We start from the raw sequence: 24,408 nt of genomic DNA on the forward strand, positions 1-24,408 counted from the left end.
GCCACAACAGTGAGAGGCCCGCGCACCACAAAAAAACACACACAAAAAAAATAATAAAATATAAATGTTCACTCACAAAATTGAAAAGATAAAACAAACAAAAAAAAGATGTGTAATCTCAAGGGCTTTTAAGGAGGTGAGAAAACAGGCACTCATACATTTAGTGAAAAGATAAGCTTTTTGGAAGGCAGTTTAGCAAAACCTATAAAATTTTAAAAAGGCTTACTATTTGACCCAGAAATTTCATTTCTGGGAAACTATCCTAAAGAAATACTCCCACTTTTTTTTTTTTTTTTTTTTTTTTTTTTTACAGTTTTACCGGTATTTTTTTTGGCTGCGTTGAGTCTTCATTGCTGCACGCAGGCTTTCTCTAGTTGTGCCGAGCAGGGGCTACTCTTCATTGCGGTGTGCGGGCTTCTCATTGCGGTTGCGGAGCACGGGCTCTAGGAACACAGGCTTCAGTAGTTGCAGCATGCAGGCTCAGTAATTGTGGCTCTTGGGCTCTAGAGCGCAAGCTCAGTAGTTGTGGCGCACGGGCTTAGTTGCTCTGCAGCATGTGGGATCTTCCCAGACCAGGGCTTGAACCCGTGTCCCCTGAATTGTCAGGTGGATTCTTAACCACTGCACCACCAGGGAAGTCCCAATACTCCCACTTTTTAAAAAGCAATTCACAGGGATATTCACTGTAGAATTTTATAACAGTAAAACACTGGAAATGACTACAATGTACTATAATAGAGAACTGAATAATGATAGATTCATGCTATGAAATTCTATGAGGCCAATAAAAAGAAAGAAGTTGACTTACGTCTACTCACCTAAAAAGAGCTCCATGACATATGGAGCTTAAGAAACTGAAGAATTTATATACATATATATATATGTGTTGATCTTATGTATATAAACAAGATACGTATAGATAGGTACATATATGTGTGAAACACATAGAAGAGGACTGAAAGAATGTACATCCAACTCTGACCACGCCCACCTTTGAGTGGGACACAAGAGTAGGAGGGTGATCAGAGACTCTCACGCTTGGTTTTGTGTCACTTGATTTGTTTGTCTCATGTGCACTAAGAATGCACAAGAGTAGAAATTAATGAAGTGCTATCACATTTTTGCCATTGTAAATGGAAAAAAACACTTCAATAATTAAAAATAATAAATATTTTTAAGCCAACCATCTAAATTTATTTATGTCCTTCCTTGAAAACTTCTTGCTAAGTCAGCTAATTTTCCAGCATATGATAAATACAAACAAGAGATTCAAAATTAAGGGTCACCATCTATTTATCATCTATCTATCGGTCATCTAACATCTACCTATCTACCTACTTATCTAACAATTTTCTATCCCTGTTATTTATACTCTCTGCCTTCCCTAAATAGTTTGTACTACCCTTCATGCTGGTCCTAAAATTTATAGCTGTTTCCCCACATAACATTTTGTTTTCAGGAGCCAAGAAATGACAAGAATAGAATGGAAAAATAACAAGAATGCATAACAAAAATAACAATATTAAAGTAGACCTGTGTCAACATACAGCTCTAGAATTTTGCCATCAACTGTAAAACCTTTCTTGCCTATGTTCAGGTTTTCCATCTAAAAGGTTCAGTAGCTCTGTTTTCTTAGCAAAATGATAGCAAGCTGTAAAGCGTTCTGATTTATTTTGCCACAGTGAGGAACTTTTTAATATGACCTCATGTCACTTTTTGCTGATATGAATGTTTGTTGCCGTAGTCAGTGCATTCTATTATGCATTCTATACCAGCTTGCAAGCAACATTTTTTATAAAGGTTAATCCAACTTCTTTTACAGAAAAAGCAACTAAAGAGCTTAAAAATTAAAGCAAAAATTAAAAACATCTGGTTTGGGGTCTTTGCATTTGATTGGGTAAATATGTATATAAATTATACTTAGACCTGAAGGTAGTCCCTGCCCGTTTTTACTTTATGATTACCTCAAGTCAATGTCGTGCCTTGTAAAAACATACCTATGCTGCAGTTATTCCATAAACTCTATGAAATAAAACACATCTTTCTGGCTCAGTGAAGTTCAGAAAATCTGGGTCTTCGCTCCTATAAATGTATCATATTGCATTTACTGGCTAATAAAGTCTCAAAGAACAAGATTGCCCTTCTTCTCACAACTTGATCCTTTACAAATTTACAAATGTAATGCTTTAACCTACTTGAACTCAACTCTGGCTCCCTGAGGGAAGATCCTAACCAAGTGGAAGTGTCTGTTCTCGGTTAGCTGGGCCTGGGCTCGCAGCAGCGGGCGCATCGGGAGGGGGCAGCCGTGTGCCTGAGGGTACAGTTGGCCTCCGCTAGAGGTTTATGTAGCCTGAGTTAATGAGGTTAATAAACCAAGGTCAAAACAAGGAGACAAAAGGAGAGAGTGGGCACTGAGGAAGCAGAACACAGGGACCAGGTACCAGAAGGTTTGGTCACAAGACAAGGTCGAGACCTGTTATCAAACCGGAGGCCAACTCCCCGAAAACCAAACAGAGATAAATGCTGAGGAATAGGTGACATTCTTCAGAATCAAAGTGTTCGTTCCCTCCTAGCCATCAAATGCCGGGAGAAATATTTCTCTGCAGAGCTTCTGTATCTAGACAATCACAGCCCCCTTACCTGAAAGGCCTTTGTGACATTCATGTGGCCTTATGGAGGGTCTCATGATAAAAGGCCCTTACTCAAAGGCCACCCAGAACAAGTCATTTTAGTCTGTTTTTTGGTTAAAAGGGTATAGTTTGAAAAGAGAAGCTCCAAAGGAGTTAAATATATAAGAAACTGTAATGACACTGTAGGCAGTAACTTGAACGTGACCTTGTATAAAAATGGCAAGTTCTTTATCAAACAATGAAATGTTTTGTCTCTACAACTCCAAGCATTCTGAACTAGGAACAATAAAACAATGAGTTTGCACTGGACGTAGAGGGAAAGTGGAGAAAAGTAAAATTCAAAGAAGAGAGAAGAAATGAGAGGTAGGGAGAGGGAGGGTTGATGTGTTTTCTCTCCAAAGCAGGGGAGCATGTTTCACCTGTCAGATAAAAAGAGCCCATTTCTGCTGCAAATTATCCTCATGGAAGACTGGATTTTTTTCTGAATTCCCTGCATGTTTGTCGTTGAGTCTGATCACTTAATAAAATGGATAATTAAAGCTGTTTGCTAAATAACTCCAAAAATTGCTTCAGTTTCAACACCACCACAAAAATGCAACCCATGCATTTTCTAGGTAATTTGAAATCAAAGCTTTGGGATCTAAAAGAATTACCTGGTTTTCCATTCTGCTCTGCTAGTTGATCTTCATTGGAAAAAGAACAAACGGTTTCTTAGAGTCTGCAATGCACACGCTCCATTTGTTTTGAAGTTTTTAACTGGGCAGATGCCCTATCCATTACCCGTGGTTAAGAGCCACTTCTAACTACCTCGCGCCCCCTCCAAGAAGAAGCAGTGTGTGATCATCATCAAAACGCTGACAGTAAAATGTCTGTTTCACTAAATTTCAAAATAAACCACTAAAAGCACTGTGACCACTGGCCACCTCGTGCTCGTTTCCTTCATCTTTTAACAGTTCAAAATTTTATGGAAAACAAGTACTTTTCATGAAAATGGTTGGAGCTCTGGCTGTCCCTAGATGAATGTGGGTCCCTCCAGAAATAACATCGCATAAGGTCCCCAACTGCCAGCATTTTAATCCAGGTAAAAAAAATCAAGTGATGTGAGTCTTTGTGGCAACCCTAAAGGGCAAAAGGTCAGCCAGAAGGTCTGCAGGTGGTCTGTGGAGGTGGGGAGGGGCAGTTAAGGAGCCTTGAAAGGCTACAACTTCTGAAGAATGTTCTCAGGAAAACAAGTACCCCGTCCCCCCCAACACACACACACATTTTTCCATCCTCGCTCCACTCCCTATAAGAGGTTTTGTTTGTTTTGTTTTATTTAGCATATTTGGGGACCAACCGCCACCATCTCATGAGTTGCCGTCATAGTCCCACCGGGCAGGGGCTGAAACGACCATCTTTGATTAACATATGGAGAAAATCCACCCTCTGTTTTGGAGCTGAAATGCCAGTTGGTCTTTGTTTTACAAATGTGTCTGTAGTTTTATCTTTACTTCTGATGCAGATGAGGCACCGTGACTTTTTTTTTTTTTAAGATGTAAGAGAAAAACTTCCCAGTGAAATATCTGTTTGCAGTGGTAATGTGCTTGCCTGAATATTTTGGGAAATATTTGCTTATTCTTTACAACAAATATTTGGCAGAGCAACTGTGTTTTAAATAGTAGCTAAAACTCTATAGTGGAGATATGATTACCCAAGGAGTGGTAAACATTTCAATTCAATTCAATGTAGTACTGCTTTCCTAGTCTATGCTTAGCACCCTCTAAGTGCTGGAAGATAGCAAAGAAGTGTAAGAAGCAGCTCCAGCTTTTTGCAATGTTATTGAAGAGAAAAGACAGAAATAACAGACGGTGCAAGAGAGCATGAAACGAAGTACCAACATGTGTCCTGCCAAGGACATATTCTTGTTTTAAGCACTAAAGGAAAAAATAAATTGTACTGAAGCTCTGCTAAGAAAAATGGCTTAGCTCTACTTTCATTGGAGGTAGTATGGTACAGTGGGGAAAAAAAAAAAACAAAATAGATTTTTAAGGTCAGAGCGTAGCAACCCAGGTCAGTGGGGTGGCAAATATCTAAGCCAGAGGGTTCTTACGCAGACCTGGGTTTGAATTCGGACTCTTCCTCTGATTTCGTTTTGTGATCTTGGACAAGGTTAGTTTCCAATTGCAATTGAGGATAATGATATAGTGCAATTGAGGATAATGATATAGTACAATTGATTTATTTCAAAGTCTCAATGAAGTGGGGTATAAACATGAACTGGCTTTACGTTTATCCAATCACTGCTTTGAACATTGTTTTGGGTAACCCTATCTTTCTCATTGGAAGGCTTGTAATTTCTTATCCGTGAGATAAGCTGTACTGACGCCAGGAAAAATGTCTGGTCCCCGTGTTAAACGTTACTTAGATCAAGCAAAATCACTAGGCAGTTTGGTCCGGAAAACACTTGTTTTGGAAGAGAACATCATAAATCCATTCTGGAAGACAAGAGTCAACTAAATAGCTTACTGATCAAGACTAGCTACTTGCTCAACAAGGTTCATTCCAAGACTGGAGTCTTGATTTGCACTTAACCAAAGCTGTTACGTCACAGACCGCCCGGTCTCACCCAGTGACCCCTACTCCTGCCTCGCAAAACCTGCCCCAGCATCACCAGCCCAGACCCTTAGGCCCTTTCCCAACTCCCCACTTTGAGGCACCCCTGAGACTTTGTCAAGGTGGTGTTCTCTCTTATTGCAGTAGATCTAATAAACTTCTCCTGGCTGGATCAATTGGTTTTCTGGTGGCTTTTTAAGAAGTTAATGATCAACGCATCCCTCCAGAATATCTTCAGCAGCTCTCCTAATATTCTGGCCACTCTGGAATTAAAACACAAACCTATCGGGTCTGGCTTATAAAGTTCAATTTCCATCTTCTTCAAAGCACTCACCCAACCTTACTTTACCCCAGATGTGTGGCTCAAGGGACCTGGGAGGGCAAGGTGGGTTGGCCTTCCTTTAAAGTGGGGGTGAGGCAAGAGGGGGAGGGGACATGGCTTGAGATGACCCTTCCCCCTTTGAAGAACTCATACCCCTGGGAAGAGGAAGGTAGCTGGTCACTAGCTGGTTGTGTGGAGAGGTTTTTCTCATATTGCTGCTCTAGCTGGTTCCCTGGGTCCCTATGTCCACCAATATGGTGGCCCCTGTGTAGATGGTGCCCATGGCTTTCTCTGGGCACAGTCAGCATCACGCTGCCCCCTCCATCACTAATGCCCTTTTCAAAGAAGAGAATCCTATCCATCACACCTGCCTCACAAAACCTTTCTTGGTACAGTGTTGCCCTGCTCTGCCCCCTCTTATAAACTTTCTGCTCCTTCATATGGAGCCACCAAGAAAATGAGAATAAAATAGAACATTGTAGTGAGAATTAAACACACTTCTAAAATATATGGCCTACAGACAATAACTAGAAATCTTCTTTCTTCCCTGTTATACAGGATACATTGTGATGGTGACACTCCCTTTGTAATTAAGAATGAAATATGAGAATATTATCTAAATTTACCATTTTCAAGTATACGAAAAGGTTCACAAACCAAACTACAAACTAATGTAAATTTACCATCAAGTATTTAAAAATTCTTGTCCAGACCAATAAGGAAAAAAATTTTGGTGCCAGAGTGGTGCTCTATTTTGACTTTTTGTTGTTGTTACCTCTTAATAAATAAACTTTAATTCCACGTCTTAAAAATGGATACATCGTTGTTGATGTGGTTAGACTCTATTCAAGGTGTGAAATTAGTATATGCCAACATGAAAGGGGCATAGTTTTCTTAATAACACTTTCCATGACATGTCTTAAAGAGTATTGCTATTTGGGGGAGAGCCAAAAGAGCAGAGTGAGAAATACTTACAGCATATGACTGTAATAAAAAAATGTAATCATGAACAAACAATACGTTAAACTGGTAGGACATAGTTTACATTAGATCACAGGAATGAATATCAAAAATACAGGCAATATTTTTGAAAAAACAACCAGCAGTGAAAAATTTATTTATAATGCAAACCAGACACTCCAAAATAATTTGTGGTTTACTTAATTCTTACCGTTCATCCTATATTCTTTTGAATAAGCTGAAGGAAGGCACCCGAGTAACTACCTCAGCTGTTTTTGATTTTGATTCTGAATTTTCAGTGAGATGAAAACTCTAGTCTATACAACAAAAAGAGATGGCATGTCATTTTTAGAAATTTAGATTTTTCCCCCTCATTGTAGATACATAGTTAAAAGAAATGTATTACAATAAATTACTGTATTTCCAAATTGTCTCATTATTTCTGGGCAAACAATAATTACATATAACTTCTGAATAAAGGAATATCACATTGCATCTTATGCGTTCTGCAATAGGCACTCACAGAAAATCATTACAGTAATAAAACCAGCTGTATGTAATAGAAAGCAAATGATTTACAATGTTACTATGAGAAACTACTTTATTTCATATTATCATAAAAAGAGCAGAGCTGAATATTTGCATGACAAACAGAAGAATCCAGGAAATTCCAAATGCAGCTCAGTTTTTTTTTAAATAGGTATTAACGCTGGGAGGTGATTTGAAAGCTTTCTACTCTAGAGAATATTAGCAATTATAATTTGCAGTCATTATTAGTCCAACAATTGAAAGAAAAAAATCTACAAACACTAATAGAATATAGAAATAAATACTTGGAGTAACATGGGCTTCGATCATACAACATCGACATTACAAGAGCTTACATTTAGTGATTGTGAACACTTTATTTCATTTAAGCTGAGAAGTAGAATGCATTTTTTGTCCCTATGTGAAGCTTGACCCTGAAACTTGACCCACACCAAAAGTCTTCAATGTCTGTGTTTTAACGTTTTATATGTCATTCATCGTAGTTGCCTACCAACAGCCTAGTCCAAGAGAATTGGCTCTGTCCACATCCCTGATAAAGGTGAAATCCTCTGCAGACTGTGGGGTCCCAGCTTTCTCCCTCCATCCAGCCACAGCCATGGGGATAGAGTCAGAGCTACTCTGATATGCCCTGCCTCAAGAAAAGTTGAACTGGGTCTGTGAGACTCTTAACATCACCAAACCAGAGAAAGGTCCCAGGATGCAGATATTTATACCTGAAGTCCAAGCTCCAAGTCCCTTGTTAGAGCTACCAAATAAAAGTTGTCTTTAGTGATCATGCTTTTTAGAGAAGCACCTAGTATAGGCTGTTTGATAACTTTTATGGTGGAAGCAGTGGGTGGATATAAAACATATTTTAAATATAATTGAAAAAAATACACTAAATGAGTACAGGAAACTAGCTCTTGGTTTATATTTTCATTACTAATCATCATATATCACAATGACATTAAACTATAATACACCCAATACTGCAACAGAGTAGGCCATCACTTTGAACCTTGGTGTTGTTCTAAGACGTCTTTGCTCCCTAAATTCTAACATCAGTTTTACCTCATGAATGAAAGAAAGCGATTAAGTGATTAACTGTATCAAATGTTGCTAATCTGCCCAATAAGATGAGGACTGACCATTGACCCTGGCAACATGTAGGTGTAGAGTAGGGAAGACAAAATCTGATTGGAGCACTTTCAGTAGAAAATGGGAGAAAGAGAGAGCAAATCTTGACAAGACTTTCAGGAAGTTTTCCTCCAAAAAGAAATAGAAAAGTGGGGTGGTAGCTGGAGGGGATGTAAGGTCAAATGAGCGATTATTGTTTTAATATGAGAAGTATTGGAGAATATGTATATTGATGAGATTTGATCCAGTAGAGAAGAAAACAGCTGAGATGCAGGAGGGAGAAGGGAGGATGGAAGACGCAAAATCTTGAGACGACAAGGGATGAGACGCATTGCCTGTGCAGAGGAAATGTCCTCAGGTCGGGGCACAGATCAGTGATCCACTGCAACAGGAGAGCAGAGTGAAGGAGAATACTGGAGTACCTTCATGAACTATATTTCCATCAATGCATGCAAAATTTGCATTAACTTTGCAAGAAGCCACACCATGATATCAATTTCAACTGCCTTTGGAATCAACCAAGGCTCTACGTCTTTTCCCTGTTTGCTGTTGAGAGGTCAGGTGTCCAATCCACCGCAGGTGATTTTCAGGACCAAGTTCACTAGAGACATCACTTCAGGTTAATACATTTGTAGTGTTTGTTATATATGCTAATACATTTTAACATTTAGTCCTAATGTACCACCGTAAGCTGATAGAAAAGGGGATCCAACACCATCTTATAACATCATGGAGGGACCCCTCAAATCCATGGGCTCTGGCAATCACTTCACTTTGCTTATAATGTATTACCCCTTGTAGTGAGTATAGTATTTTAGGCCACAGCCTGGGGTGATATGTAAGAAATGTAACTATTTTCCCTATTATTCAACTTAATCTCTGTTTTGATTGTTCCATTTCTATCCCTGTCAAAATTCATCCAGAAAACATAGCTGGATAAATTTAATAATTTCAGGTTTTAAACTCGGGTAATAATTTCTGCCTCCCTATCCTTCTCCCTGGGACAGAACTGAAGTTCTAAGGGCTGAACTGAATTTGAGGCCCAGGGGACCAGCCAGGGTGTGTCCATGGCTGTTGGAATCTGTTCCCAATAGCATCTCCTTATGTATAGCAATACGTGTGTGTGCCATTGTGGTCGGTTCCTGGTCTTGGATCCGTGTACTCCAATCCTTTCCAGTCCTGATTTGGATGATCATTTAAGTCTACCAGTGGTTTCTTAGTCATTTTCACACTTCTCTGGGGAAGATGAAATTCTCAGAAGTTTTCTGGTGCCTCTCTGATGACAGGAGGCTCAGGGGGTTACCTTGGATCTTCTCTACCTAGGGTTCCCCTGCCCTGATGTTCTACTGCTACAGTAGCTGCTCCAAGGCAGCGTGGTGCAAAGGAGTGGGGAGCTCTAGTACCTTGCACACCTTCAAGGACCCTCCCAGGAGACAAGATACAAGCGATAACCGCTTTTGGTCTGGAGGCTTTATCAACAATATGCCCAATTCTTATGCTCAACAAAAGCAGGAAGAGAAATACCATGCACACGTTAAAAAACATCAAACAAGCTCGACCTTCTGTGCCAGTATCCTTATTTTTTCCCTTCTCCCTGACCAGTAAAATCTTTGTCCAGTGTAATTCTTCCATCAATTGCATTCTTCCAAAATTCTTTGTTTACTGCATAAACTTTGGCTTTTGTTATCTCTACCCTTACTGGTTACTTTGACATGGCAAAGCTGATACTGGACCCTGGTGCAGTAAGTCTGGTTTTCCTAGCTGCTGCCTGAAACTAGGAGGAAGGTCACAAGGGGACCAGGTATAACTAAGAATGAGAAGCACGTAAGGTGTTATCAACGTATTATCAACCTTAACAACCACATGAGCTTGCTAAGGTGTGTTTTTCCAAGAGGGTACTGGGATTCTCATTCCATAATAAATTTACATTTAGTCTGTCTAAGTACAGTGTATTTGACCCATCACATATATTTATCTATGTAGCTTTCAAGTTATTATTTATTCATTACCCTATAAATTTGATTGAGTTGAACTTAGCTTGAATGATGGTAAACTAGAATTTTCTTTCTTTTAAATCTGTCCAACACTTATCATTCTAAGCAACTATTGATGCTAGAAGAAAAAGTGTGAATGCTAGTAGGTATGCATGTGAGAGATACAGGACTAAAACCTATGATAAAATTTCATATTTGTAAAATTCTTTATAGTTTACAGCATGTTCTTCCATACATTATTGTGTTTTACTCTCCAGCAAATGTCTAATAAATATAATGAGTAGGCTGAGGTACTATGTGAGCCTTGGTCTCCTGAATGAAAACCCAACAATTTCCCAACATTGAGCTATGAAAGCAGAAGAATGAAGTGATATCAAAAATGACTTGTTTTTCAATGGAGAGGGTTCACTAATACATTACAATCCCCTCTAGTTTGTGGATGCCAAATACCACAGAACAGGCTGCTGCTCCAGGGAGTATGCCATGAGCTGCAAAATAGATCAATTGTCTTTTGTTTGTCTCTACGCTTTCACTAAAGCAGTGTTAGGCTCTGGGATTGTGTCAAGGATGCTACGATAATGCTTAAAGCCAATTGAGGTACAAGAGTTGTTCAAAGGATATGAAGGATTTGATTTCCAAGTTTCCTGCCTCATCCTGGTGTGAGCAATGCCTAAGAGGACAGTCTACTGTACAACCTTCCTCCTTCTTTGTGATGGGATAGGAAAAGGCAATGGTGATGTTTGTGTTGGCTATAGCTTTATCTCTTTCAAATTAAATGAGAATGCAATGTTAAAGAATTTAGCGTAAGGTGAGCAATCAGCAAATATTAGCTATTATTATTAGTACAGAGATAACATGCTTAAAATTAGAGTGGTACACGGGAGTTCGAAAACACTGATTAGTCGCTGAATGTTTATGTTACTAGGTGTACCAAAGGATGTCATACTTTTGTTTTTAAATTCGTCACAATTCTAAGTAGAAATCTAGTATATTAAAATATTATCTGGTATATGATCTATTACTTAAGTTTCTAATTCAGCTACTTGTAGAGATAGAAGGTACATAATTTAGGGAGTCTTCGTTATTTTTCTGCAACTCAAAATCTGTCTAATAAAGTTGTTAAAATGATACTTTAAAAAGTCAGTATTAAATGTTAAGTGAAGGTCTGAAATATTAAGGAGTTATTTTATTTTTATTTGGAAAAAAGTGTCTAACAACATTGGGTTTGGCTTGAAACTAAAGTAACTCAGGGTCTCCGCTGGCTGGCTCTCACCTGCTGAGCTAGAGAAGCACCTGCTGCAGCTCCAGACCCTTAACCCCTTGGTGAAGAATAGCCCAGAACAACCGTGCTGCTAGCCATTGCCTTCAGATATGAGGAAAGCCGTTGCAAAGAGAATTGGAATTGTACCACCAACCCAATAGCAATGAACATCTTTTGAGAACTTCCTATGTGCCAGGTCCTCTCTGAACTTTACATGACCCCTCAATTCATCCTCCCAACAACCCATTTGGCAGATGAGCAAACCTAAATTTAGAGAGTTTACATCATTTTCCAGAGGTTGCACTGGTAGTTAGTGCCCAAGGGACAAAACCTTTCCTGGGATGGACACTCAATCAAAGTTGAGTGAATGTTTCTATCTGAGTGAGTGCCTGTATCCCAGGAACTTTGGAGAAAGTCTTGTTTTAGAAAATGTTGCAAGCCCTTGATTCCTGAGGTGCCTAATGCACCGGACTTCATTTTTACAAAGCTAGTTTGCTCCATTCCTTTCCAATGTCCAAGTGTATGTAGAAAAGGCAAACAAAACCCCTTGAAATTACAAAGATGATTTAGTCAAAACTTGAGCTTAGAAATTCATACAATGCACTTTGTAGTTTGGACAGGAGTTTTTTTTTAAAAACTTCCTTAATTTTTCTTAAGACCTCAGGTTACAAGAGCACAGTTACAGGCACAAATTACACCATCTAAATACCTTATCCTCCTGGGTAAGCCTGATAAACAACCACGGTAAAACACAGTTGCTTATTGATGTGAGTCCATTGGGAAGTAGGTCTGGATAACCTGAGATCCAAGTTTGGAAGTAGAAGAAAGGTACAAGTTGCTATTTTACTAAAGAAGAATTTAAGTTGCTCAGGGTCATACATACTGTTGGTTGGTTGACCCAGATGGCCTCTCTCAGTCCAATGTTCCTTCCATTATTCCTTCACTTTTTGGAAGCAAGTATTGCTTTTAGGTCTACTTTGCCAAACTAAGTCCGATGCTTAATTCTGGCTATGGAGATCATCAACGATCATTTCAATAACTAGAAAATGATTATAATATGGTTTCGAAATCATCGTTCCCTATATCATAACCTGTAAGTGCTCGGAAGGTGACCTAATCCAGACCATGTAAAAGATAAGTACCCGGTTCTAAGCCAAAACTATTTTTATTATCAGACATTCAGATGGACTAAAACATTGTTCTGGCTGATTGAAAACCGCTTAGCAGAAATCTGACCTTGGAGCAAGAAGAGTTGGGTCTAGCCCTCAAAATGAAATGCTTTTCCCCAGGCTTTATATCAAACACACAAAATATAACAAATACTTTTAAAGTCCTCTACTTTGTTTTGGATAGATTAAATAAGTAGAAAGGGAGAGAGAGCAGTAGATCTTATGTAGGGGGAGAAAAACATCCCATCAAATGGTTTTGCAAGCTGCTCACCAGTTTAATGCTCTCCCAAAGAACATATATATTAGTTCCAGAAATATTGTAATTCTAATCCCTTATTATTTGTTTCTAAAAATCCTCCATCTTGGATCTTAACTGGTCATGAAAAACTATTAACAGATGTTTACCGAGTACGGGGATGATAAGTTTATGTAACTCTGATAAACATTTCTTTCAATAATAAAGTTATCCCGTCCTTGTTAACTTCCACATAAATCCATACAAGTAGCAATGTTCTGGAAGATTTCAGTAAGACTCATGATGGTGAGACAATCACAACTTGAAGACAGATACCTGTGTATTTGCAAAATCTTTTTCCAATAGCAATAATCTCTGCTTTTCAGTAATTGCATACATATATAAACTTAGTTTACTTTATCAATATATACAATATATGTATACATAGAAACAAATCATATATATTAACATATAACATTATACATTATAATATATATATTTATTAAATTATAATATATTATAAATTATACATATTATATATGCATATATGATATGTTATTAGATATTATATACTATATACAACATGTAAAATTTATAATATATTATGTTGTATGTAATATATAATATATTATGTACAGTATTTTATCTATTTATTTTTATATATAACTTTGAGAATTCTGGAGGTGGAAGGGGCCTCAGAGGCACAGAAAGATTATGACTTGTCACGTCTACAACTCCTTAGATGCAGAGCCAGAATTAGAACTCATGTCTTCTGATGCTCAGGCCCATGGGTTTCTCACACTATCATTCACAAACTCCTAATAATTTCATTGTCAGTTGTCAAAAAGAGGCACGATTACCAAAAAAAAAAAATTCCCTGCACATGTGCATAGGAGACATATATGGATATCTCTGCAGCATTGTCTATGATACTGAAAAATTAGAATCAATTTAAATATCCTTTGGAAGGAGAAAAGATCAAATCGGGCTTATTCATTTGACCCAATACTACTATAAAGTATTAAAGTAAATCAGTTCATGTTCTGTGTGTTAACATGTATTGACTTTGTTGAGGAAACAAAAATTGCACAACATAATAGTAAGATACCATGAAGAGGAAATTAGAAAGCATCCATACTAAACATTTTTATGTACAAATATGAATTCTGGTCCACAAATTCTTACCCTTCTCAGCATGTCTTCATAGATTGAAAAAGCTACAAGTTATATGAATAGAAGTTAGGTTTATTACTACTAATGAAAAGTTTAATACTTTTCAAAACCCCTTTATGTAATTTCTTCCAAATCTTGAGTTGTTCGTGTCAATTTCCTCATGCAGGGTCTATAAATAAAAGTTATATTTACTTCCTTTCTGTGATGGTCATTTTCATCTGGGAGAGAGAGCTCTCATTTTGAAGATCTTTTTCTCCTGAATTAGAAAATCCTTCATTAATAAATTACATAAAAAGGGATCTGCTTTAGTATATTGACCAAATTCAATTAGATAATGATAATGCGATTTGCTTCTTTGTGTTATGGACGTACTACTTCAAATTATTAAATGATAGAAAATGCTTTAAGTGGTTCCTATTATAGACTCTTACTTTACAAATGAATAAACAGAGGTCCAAAGAAGGAAAATTACTTCCCTAAAGATATGTACCTAGGAATCTGTAGCCCTGGGATTAAGATACAGGCTGTTGACTAGAGCACTTTAAACTACACACCACACTGCTTCTCCTGCATCACAAACTGTGTCCATACACTGCCCAATCCCAGAGACAAATTAATCAATGATAGAAACAAAACAATCACCAAAAACCCCAATACTAGTTAATAGCTATTATAATTTCTAATTGGCTTGCCAAGTTTACTTTTTTACTGATTATGTGGAGTTTATCTATGTATGTATCTCCAACATAACCCTGAGTTTTGCCATATTGTATATGTATATATATTTTATATACATTGAGTTGTATGTATATTTGCAGCATGTGTGTGTGTGTGTGTGTGTGTGTGTGTATCTGAAGTCTGAAGATTGTAATGGTACATTGGGAAAGCTTCTTGTTGCCCTGTGTTTCTGAACCTCCATCTGGAAAACAATATCTGGTACATAATGTATATGTTATGCAATGTATATGTGGGCTATTTAAAAACTAAGAGCACTATAATTGTCCTACAATAGATTTGCAAGTCTTAATTTTGAAGATGCTGATGCCCAAAGGGGGAAAAAAATGGAAAGATTCATGATGATGCTTAGAATAAGTCTCCTTATGGGATTTTATTAAAGGTACAGCATTTAGTAAATATTTTCGTCTGTAGAATCCTCCACTATTGAAGAATAAATATTGATTAGTTTTACTTTCTGGCCAAATCATTTTTATTCATTGCAGCAGTATTGTTAACAGTTAGAAATTTCAGCATTTTCCTCCTTTAAGATATGTTATTTTTCCAAGCCCTTGATTTTTGGAATTACACCAAACATTTCTGGACATATCATTAGTCATAGGGTAATTTTTAAAAAGTGACTCCTTTAATTCTGGTATGTTGTCCTTATGAATGCAATCCTTTTTCCCTGTTTAAATTATGGTCCTTGTATATTTTTAAATTAGTAAAAAGAATCTTTAGACTGTAAGACAATAAACATTTTTGTAGAACCACTTTGATCTCAGATCTTACATAATTACCATTATATTTCACAGTGAGCCAACCATATATTTGACTCGACTGACATGTTTTTACTCTTCATACAAATAATCAAAAAAGAAAAAAAACACTTTCTTATAGAAAAACACTTTTATAATGCAATTCAAGTTCTATTTAGTTCATTTTGATTTGTTTGTTTATTTGCTTTCTCCGGGGCAAAAATATACTATTCTTTTATTTTGGCTTAGAACATTAAGTCATGACTTCTGATCTTGCCAGATAGTAAAACTAAACAATTTTGGCTCTAGCCAAGTTTTGGGAAAACTCAAAAGAAATTTAGGTGCAACAGGGAGAGATGTTAGTAATTCCATTTGTTCAGCTCTTGCTTTTAGAGTATTCCCTGAATTTTGTTGAAGTCTGTTACTGCATTGCTGTGAATCATTGCTGCCAACTTCCACCCTAGAGATGGCTATATTTCAGATGGGTGAAATGATACTTGTAAACAAGTTTATAATCATTAATAAAGCTTATCAAACAATTTTAAGCTCTTTAGAAACACACATTCACTATTATAGTTGCCTATTTCTTATTTAATTACAACTTTTAATAGAGACATGATGACTTTTAAAATGCAATTTATAACAATTCTACACTTAAGTTTTTTTCATGATGTTTATCTTGTTTTTGTAAGTTTCAGGTGTCAATTTATTTCTCCCTGGACATACTGGTTGAAATTTCACTGTTGACTATTCCAATGCACCCTTTAAAAATCCCTGAGAATATTTTTCTTTCAGGTTGACAACAGCCCACTCTGGGATCCAGGTGCAATATTAACAGTATGATGATTTTGTTCTGTTTTCTACACATGGCTTTTTCATACACTGTCTCTCAGAGATGGAAAATTCTGCCTCTTTTTTACATTTTATAGTAAACTTTCATCAGAATGACCTAAAACCAGGTCTTTTCATTCTAGATGGCTCAAGATTATTCAAGATTCATCTGTAGTTCGGTTCCCTGAATATCTTGGTGATAAATTAATCTAATGTCTCTTTTTAGAGTGCCTACTTCATGCAGAACATACACCAGCCACTGTGTGTAAGCAGCACTAAAAAACTGTGGTTTCCAATAAATGAAATCTATAGATGCGAGCAAGTGTCAGTGGGTCCCTGAAAGAATGTGCTAGAATCTGAGTAGTCTTGAGGTTTGTGGTGCTGTCCTTTAGAGTCAGGAGAGTATCTTCTTTCCATAAGATTAAAATAATATATAACGTTATCCCCTCTCCCCCTAAGGTTTTCCAACTGTATGGTTGCTCTTCTGACACAAATGCATTGGGCCCTCCCATACCTCCATTCAAAAAGTAATGAAAAGACCCTTGTTTCTTAAGAGTTTTAAGTGCTGCAGCTAGTACCCATGAGGATAGCGAGAAAACATGGAGAACACAATGTTCTCCCCAAACTGAAAAGTTTTAAACATTGCCTGAAAATCATAAACACAATACCTTACACTTTTATAGTCACTTTAAGTTGGAAAAGTGTATACACATCTATCATATTGTTTTACTCTCAAAATTAGTCTTGTGAAGGGAGAAGGGCATTCAATAATTGAGTGTCTACTGCCTGCTAAACACTGTGAAGTGATGATCCATGATACACAAGGCAATCCAAAGAGGTTAGACTTTCCTTGGGAAGATAAGACATGAACAGAAATAAATACAATAAAGATAGAATGTATCTTGTAATAAATAGAGGGAGGAAGGGAGACTTAGAATTATGTTCCATACTATGCCAGGAAATGAATATGTATAATCTCTTAATACCCCTCCCAACTCTATAGTAGCAATTTTATCAACAATTTATGGACCAGGAAATCCAGGCTCCCAGAATCTAACTTCCTTGTCTCAGGAAGCTAAGTGCCCATCACAAGCTTTGTACTGAATTTCTGGCAGTCAGGACATCAAGCAAGGCTCCTGACTCATCAGCCATTACCCAAACTTTTCCCATTAGATCAGGCTGATTTCAGAAAAAATGCAGTATTAACACATCCACATTTTGTTCTCTTAACACCGTCCCTTCCATTCCAACAGCGCTGGTGTCCCTCAGGACTTGCCCTCAGGGCAGGTAAGGAACTTGTCGGTTGCCCTTGGTGAGGGAGGCTGTTTGCTTTTCTTAGTTGACTTAGCCGAATACGACCAGAATCACCTCTGCGTTTGGCGTCTGACGTTAGATAGACTAACAGACTGTGAGTGCCCAAGGGGGTCCTTTGGACGCGTAAGCCCACAGAGTGGCGATGGCGTCTCAGACTTTACGGAGACCTGTTTTACCTGTGAAGAAAACGAGGCTCAGGGAGGGGAAATGACTTGACCAAGGTCATACATTCGACGGTGGCAGATGTGGGATCAGAACCAGGTCTTCTGACTCCAGCCCAGTGCCTCCCAGGATCTAATTTATTAACCCCTGTGTTAGCTTTGGAATCTTTTATCCGCTTCCCTTTTTCCTGTCGTCTGAGTGGGGGATGTCATTCCAGTCAATTAGCAGCCTTCTCTCCTTTCAAAAAGGGAAGAGTGGATAAGGGGTTGGGGAAAAGTATGTTTTCGGCCAGTTAAAGGGACTGATTTATTTCACCACCACTCATCCAACGCCCGCTCGGTGCCAGGCACTGGGCATCCACGGTACAGTAAAGACAGCTTCCAAAGATTGAAACTGGGTCTCTCCCAAGACCGGGCGTGCCCTGGGCCTTGACTGCCTCCTCTCGGAGCAGTCTCCCGCTGTCCCCAGAGCCCCCCTGCTCGAGGAACCTTCAGCACTGGGCGCCTAGCTCACGGCCTCAGCGCCCGCGCGACACGCCCCCGGTCACCACGGCAACCGGGGAGGTGCTGACCCTTGACCCCGGGCCCCGCCCGGCCCTGCCCCGCCCCGTCGCATTCCCGAGATCAAGATGGAGAAGGACAACCCGGAAGTGCCGCCGCCCGCCTGGTGCTAGGAGCCGCCGGCTCGGCTAGGCCGAGACCCGCGCCCGCCGTCCTTCCGCCAGCGGCCCACCCCGCTGTCCTTCCGCGCCGGAGCTGCAGCGTCCCCCGCCCCCGGTCCCACTCCACCCCACAGCGACCCGCCCCCGCCCCCAGGCCCGCCCGAGAGGAGGAGCCGAGGCGAGGGGGAGGAGGCGGGAGAGGTTTGCGAGAGGGAGCGAGGCCGCACGAGCCGCCGGCGGTTCGTATTACCGGGGTCGGGAGGAGGAGCCCAGCCGGGCCCGCGGACCAGCGCCGGGCGGGCGGGAGGCGCGGAGGAGGCGGGCGGAAAGCCCGGGGCTGCGAATTGGGGCGGGGGCGCCCTCCCACCTCTGCCGCCCTCCGTTCGGGCCTTGGCGGCCTGGCCTCACCTGCCCGGAGGCCTGGGAGCCACCAGTCGCCGCCGAGGGCCAGTCCCCGGGGCCGGCGGAGCGTGGAGGTGCGGACGCGAGGCGCGGGCCTCCGCGCGGAGGCCTGGACTGCGCGGCCAGGTGATGGTGGGCCCCTGTGCTTCTCCAGAGGAAAGGGGACCCCCAGAGCAGCTGTGCCCCCAGGCTGCCCCAGCAAGCCGTTTGGACATCAGCCGTAGGGAAGTCGGGCAGCTGTGAGTTTGCCTGTCTCCGTTAAGTGTCCTTAGGATGCAGTGATTTAAGGAATCAGGCTCTCCCTGCGGGAGGGGCCCTGCCTGCGCTGGTGAACTCGGTGCAGAGAAAAAGGACAGAATGATGCTTTCCGAGCAAGCCCAAAAGTGGTTTCCGACCCACGTGCAGGTCACAGTGCTCCAAGCCAAAGATCTTAAGCCAAAAGGCAAAAGTGGCACCAATGACACATACACTATAATTCAGCTGGGCAAGGAAAAGTACTCCACGTCTGTAGCTGAGAAAACCCTTGAGCCAGTCTGGAAGGAAGAGGCCTCTTTTGAGCTGCCTGGTTTGCTAATGCAGGGGAATCCAGAGAAATACATCCTTTTCCTCATAGTTATGCACAGGTCCCTGGTGGGTCTGGATAAGTTTTTAGGGCAGGTGGCCATCAATCTCAATGACATCTTTGAGGACAAACAAAGAAGGAAAACAGAGTAAGTTATGTAATTTATTTTGAATTGGGGGGAGTTTAACTATTATCTCATTTATGGATTTCCTGTTCTTGGAAATTATTTGTCTATCTAGGGCATTGGTTTTTGGACTGAAATATGACCCAGTTTTAAACACCATATTTGCATGAATCTGAAGTAAAAATAGCCCTTGTGAAGAAACATTTTTTAAGTGGAGTCTTTAATGATCCATTACTCTCTCATTTGTTTGAGGTAAACATCTTCAATAGTTGAATATTTTGCGCAGGATTTTAAGTAAACATTGTTTCACTGCTTAATAAGAGGACTGGACCATAGTGTTGACCAATTAAAACAACATATATGTAAATTGTTACAATCTTTAAACATGAACAGTTTTTCAGAAAATGGAACATCAGAAAATTAAGTCTGCCAATATGACGTCTTATATATATATATATATATTTTTTAATTGAACTCTGAAGCTGTTAAGTGGTAAATTACCAAATTTAGAACTCAGTATTTTATTTCATCATTATAAACACAGTTGACTTTTATTTTAGCTCAGATTTAAGGATCAGTACATCTTCATGGAGTCTAAAGCTATTAAAAGAAAAGTTTTAAAAGTATGTACAGATATCCTCAACCTTGAATGCAATTACTTCAAAGTTAGTTCTGTAAAGCCAGTGTGTTTAGACCATATTAAATGCTAGTCAGATTGGAGACAGTGATTAAATTCTTGTGATGAAATGATTTAATGACATCTTCAATAAAAACATGGGCTTTTTAATATGACTTACAAACTTAGGTTAGATGTATTCTAATTTAAAAAACCATAATATAAGTTAAAACTAGGATATATGTCTTAAATTGAAAATAGTATGTTTTCTGAGATAGAGATACTCACCCCTTGCTTAAACTTATAATTTCTCTAGTCTGAGAAAACATTAAAGTTGATGTAATTAGTGAGAGAAAAATATAGGTTGAATTTATGAGGACTTCAGATTCCAAAAATAGCTTTGCTGTTTCAGTTATAACTGAAATTTATTTATGCTTTTAAGAAGAACTTTTATAATAACTTTCTTGAAGTTCATGTTATTTTCTTATATTTTAAAACAGCCATCTCATGTTCTTTCTGTACATATCTTCCTGCAAGATTCTCTTGATTGGAGTTTTTATTGAAAAAAAATTTTTTAATCAGGTCTTTGGTTTAATATATGTGGGATAAAAGGGTAGAGAGATAAGTAATACTAGGAATGCTGGAGGAAAATGGTAAATATTTAACTGAAGAGATGAAAATATTTTAAAAGGAGAGAAAAGGGTTTAAAGAAAAGTGTAAAGTTGAATATATATCAATGATTTTAATAACACTGTTTGATACCTACAAAGTAGCATTCAGTTACTTCTGAGGAGTTCTTCATCAAATTTAAACTGAAAAATGGATAATCACCAAATAATTTATTTCAAATTGCCAATTTTAGATGACCTTACTAAATAATATTTAGAAGTGTTTTGAATGTAAACTTTTAAGTATATTGCATCTGCAAATTTCATACTGCATTTTCCGTACTTTTAGTGTTAATGGTTGATATACTACAGGCCTTCTCTGAAATATAAGTTTTCCGAGTGAAAGTAGGCCCAACTGTGTGAACCCAGAGATTCTGAGGATGAAATAAGCTTTTAAAGTTTCTTCTTGTTTTACTCCTTATCTTTGGCAGCATCACAATTACAATAAAGTTGGCTGTAAGCGATACTCCAATATCGTAGTCTCCGTACAGAAATTCTCTATTGGCTACTATATGAAATGGATTAGAACTTTTGGGAAGGAAAATGCTTTTAAATGTTATCAAGAGCGCTTGTGATGTTATTGCATTCAAAGTGATTTTCATATGTTATTAAATCCCTAACATTTTCTTTCTTTGTGGGTAAATGGGGACCACGTATTTGATGAGATCTCTTTATTGGTAATATTTCTAGTTTTTTAATATAGTTAATAGCTTCCTTTTCCAGCACAGCTGTACATATGGCCCAGTAAGAGACAGACTTGAGTCACCGGTGTGTTGCAAGAAAGATATTTAATATTCTGCACATTGTTGAGCCTTGTCAGCATATTCCCAAGTGCTTTTTAGAAAACCGGTATGAGTGATGAAGGCTACCAGCTGATTTAGAAGTCCCATGGAACTGCTGGGTGTGACAGTTTCTACTCTTGACACTGAAGACAAGTATTTACAGCTTGTCTTCCAGTTGTGTTATGACAAGCCAAGAAGTGTGGTGGCTAAAACTATCATTTTACTTATTTTTATACCTTGAAATTAAAAGCCTTTTTTTTTCTTTCAAGGAGAGGGGAAGAGGGGCCTGAGCCAGAACACTTTGAGTGGGGCATGGAAAGAGAACTTCTGTATCTCCCACTTTAATGGGTGTCTGGGTCGGTTCTGGCACGAGATTTAAGGAAACAATACAGTATTTAATAATAGAATGGTAAAATAGTTCATGCTGTTATGTAATACCGATTGATTTTTTTTTTTAACAGCAGAAGTGGGTGATGTTGATTTTTTTTTTTTTAAATGCTCATGAAAAGTAGTAACTATCAGAGTCCCCAGAGTTAGGTATGACTCAAGCACATGCAGATTTTAGGACTTTTGTGTGCAGCTCTGCAGTGCACCTGCGTCCTGGCCTCTGGCACCCTTACTGCCAATCTTGTCCCATTTCTGACCACACAGTACCAATTGCTTGGGAATAGTTCCCACATGTGTGGTGGTTTTTGAACATGGACCTGTGCCCACTAAAAATTGAACAGAGGCCATATACAGTTTAAATCCAGCACTCCAGAGGTGAAAAAAAAATCAGCATTAATCCACTAAGCCTCAAATGCTATGTCTTCATTTTATCTTTTTGAAGCCTGGGAAAACAAGTGCTATCTCTGGAATGATTCTTGAAGGTCTCATTAAGACTTCCCTATTATATCACTTTCAAAACAAAGCAGCTAGAGTTATTTGTCATGCCTGTATTTTCAGTTGGTATATTAAAGTTCTTCGCAGTTGGGTTTTTGGAGGGTTTTTTTTGACGAGGAGGAAGGAAAATACTGTTTTTACAGTTTATATTCAAACACTGACTTGCTTTATCCATTAAAGCTTACCTAAGTCTTTATCTTTCCTTACCAAAGAACAAAACAGTGCAACACACACACACACACACACACACACACACACACACACACACACACAGGGTTGTAGCATGGCTGTTTTAAGAATATAGTTCTAGAAATGAAAATTCAGTAAACATTTATTTAGTGCGAGGCACACTGCCTTCAAGGAGCTTACAGTCTAGCAGGACAAAACCTACATTGCCTTCTTTGTTGGCTCTCATGTCTCCTGATTAAATACAGTGTCCTGTAAGGTACAACCTGGTATGCGTTTAACCTTATTGACATATGTGATTCATTAGATACAAAACAACTACTATTTTCATGCAGCTGTTATTCATCAATTTTGGCTATTTTCCTTGTTGACTCCGATCTGACATTGAGAAGTTACTTATTCTCTGTGCCTCAGTTTCCTCATATGTGAAATAAGGATGTTAGACTAGATGATTTATTTGGTCTCATTTCTAAAATTTATGAATTTCGATTACCCTTACTCCCTTACATTTATTGGGTTATTGCTTCATTTTTTCCTCAGATTTGCTTTGATTTGTTATACACATGCAAACCCTATATGCTTGGAGTTTTTGTTTGGTTCATTTTGTTTGGGGATTTGTGGGGTTGGGGGGTGCATTTCTTGCAAAGTGGATTCACCTATTTTCTATATAACCTGAGTTGTTAATAGAGCATTTCTCATGGGCCATCCATCGGAAGGATTTCTCCCCCATGGAAAATGCTCTGTTTCCCCAAACTGTGAGTTAATAATTGGATATATAACCTTGCTTCATTTCCAGGCTTTTCGAGTGCTCAACTTTGTTTTGTTGAAGGTTCTCTATTCCACAGAATTTATTGCTGTAATTTTTTATTTCTAGTCTCTGAGTTTTCAGATTTCACCATTTGCCTCAGATAAGGGATTTTCTCTATTTAGGGTTAATGCTTTCTATTATAAGATATTCATGTTAATGCTTTCTATTATAAGATATTCTCTTTAAAAAATTGCTTGTTTTGATGCAACTAGATCTTAATTGATTGAATTGCTTCAAATTAAATAGAAAATATTTCTCTTGCATGTTACTTGCTAAGATGTAGCTGGTATATGTATTATGTGCCAGTTTTCTTTTGCCTGGAAAGGCCTTTGAACCAGTCTTCCAATTGATAGTAAATGTAGCTTCTTCTGGTATATCCTGTAAAATTAGATCAGAGTTCCTTTTGTAGCTAAGAAAATTTAACACTTGCAGAGCTGTATTTAAATGATGACCTGTCTCCGATAATATACGGATATATACGGGATATATCAGATATATACAGGACGGATAATATACTTCATTGTTAAGTAATGTGAAAACATTGTGGAAACTCTCTTCTAGGCTGGCGTTTGTAGTTTTTTTGGCTGTTTGCCCTGTAGACTGACCATTTGTGACACCAACAGCTGGAGAGGTTCTCATGGATAAAAATACTGTAAACAAAACCAAAATAAACTTTGCTTCTTACACATCATTTAAAAATGGGCAGTGTAATTCACTGAAGTGACTAAAAGCATAGGATATGGCTCCAGTTAAAATAAGTTTTATTTGGTATTGTCACAGTACCAGTAGTTAATGAAACAAATAGATTCTAAGAGGACGCACGTAAGCTTTCTTTTTTCATCAAAAACGCTTTACAAGATTTATGACTATTTGTCACTTCTTGCATTTTATTAATTTGCATATTTTATTCAGGAAGAGGCTTTGACCCATTTTATAT

At 38.5% G+C, this 24,408-nt stretch overlaps 1 protein-coding gene across 1 annotated transcript in view; it reads left to right on the plus strand.

The window, feature by feature from the left end:
• The first annotated feature begins 18,444 nt into the window (after positions 1–18,444).
• The window catches only part of RAB11FIP2 (RAB11 family interacting protein 2), a 41,617-nt gene continuing 35,653 nt past the window's right edge, over positions 18,445–24,408 (plus strand). Inside the window, exon 1 of the mRNA XM_060033996.1 lies at positions 18,445–19,553. Coding sequence (XP_059889979.1) covers positions 19,201–19,553 — 353 coding nt within the window. The 5' untranslated portion in view covers positions 18,445–19,200. The remainder of the gene's footprint in view (positions 19,554–24,408) is intronic.

The sequence above is a fragment of the Delphinus delphis genome, chromosome 16 (genome assembly GCF_949987515.2).
Source record: "Delphinus delphis chromosome 16, mDelDel1.2, whole genome shotgun sequence".
Taxonomy (NCBI): domain Eukaryota; kingdom Metazoa; phylum Chordata; class Mammalia; order Artiodactyla; family Delphinidae; genus Delphinus; species Delphinus delphis.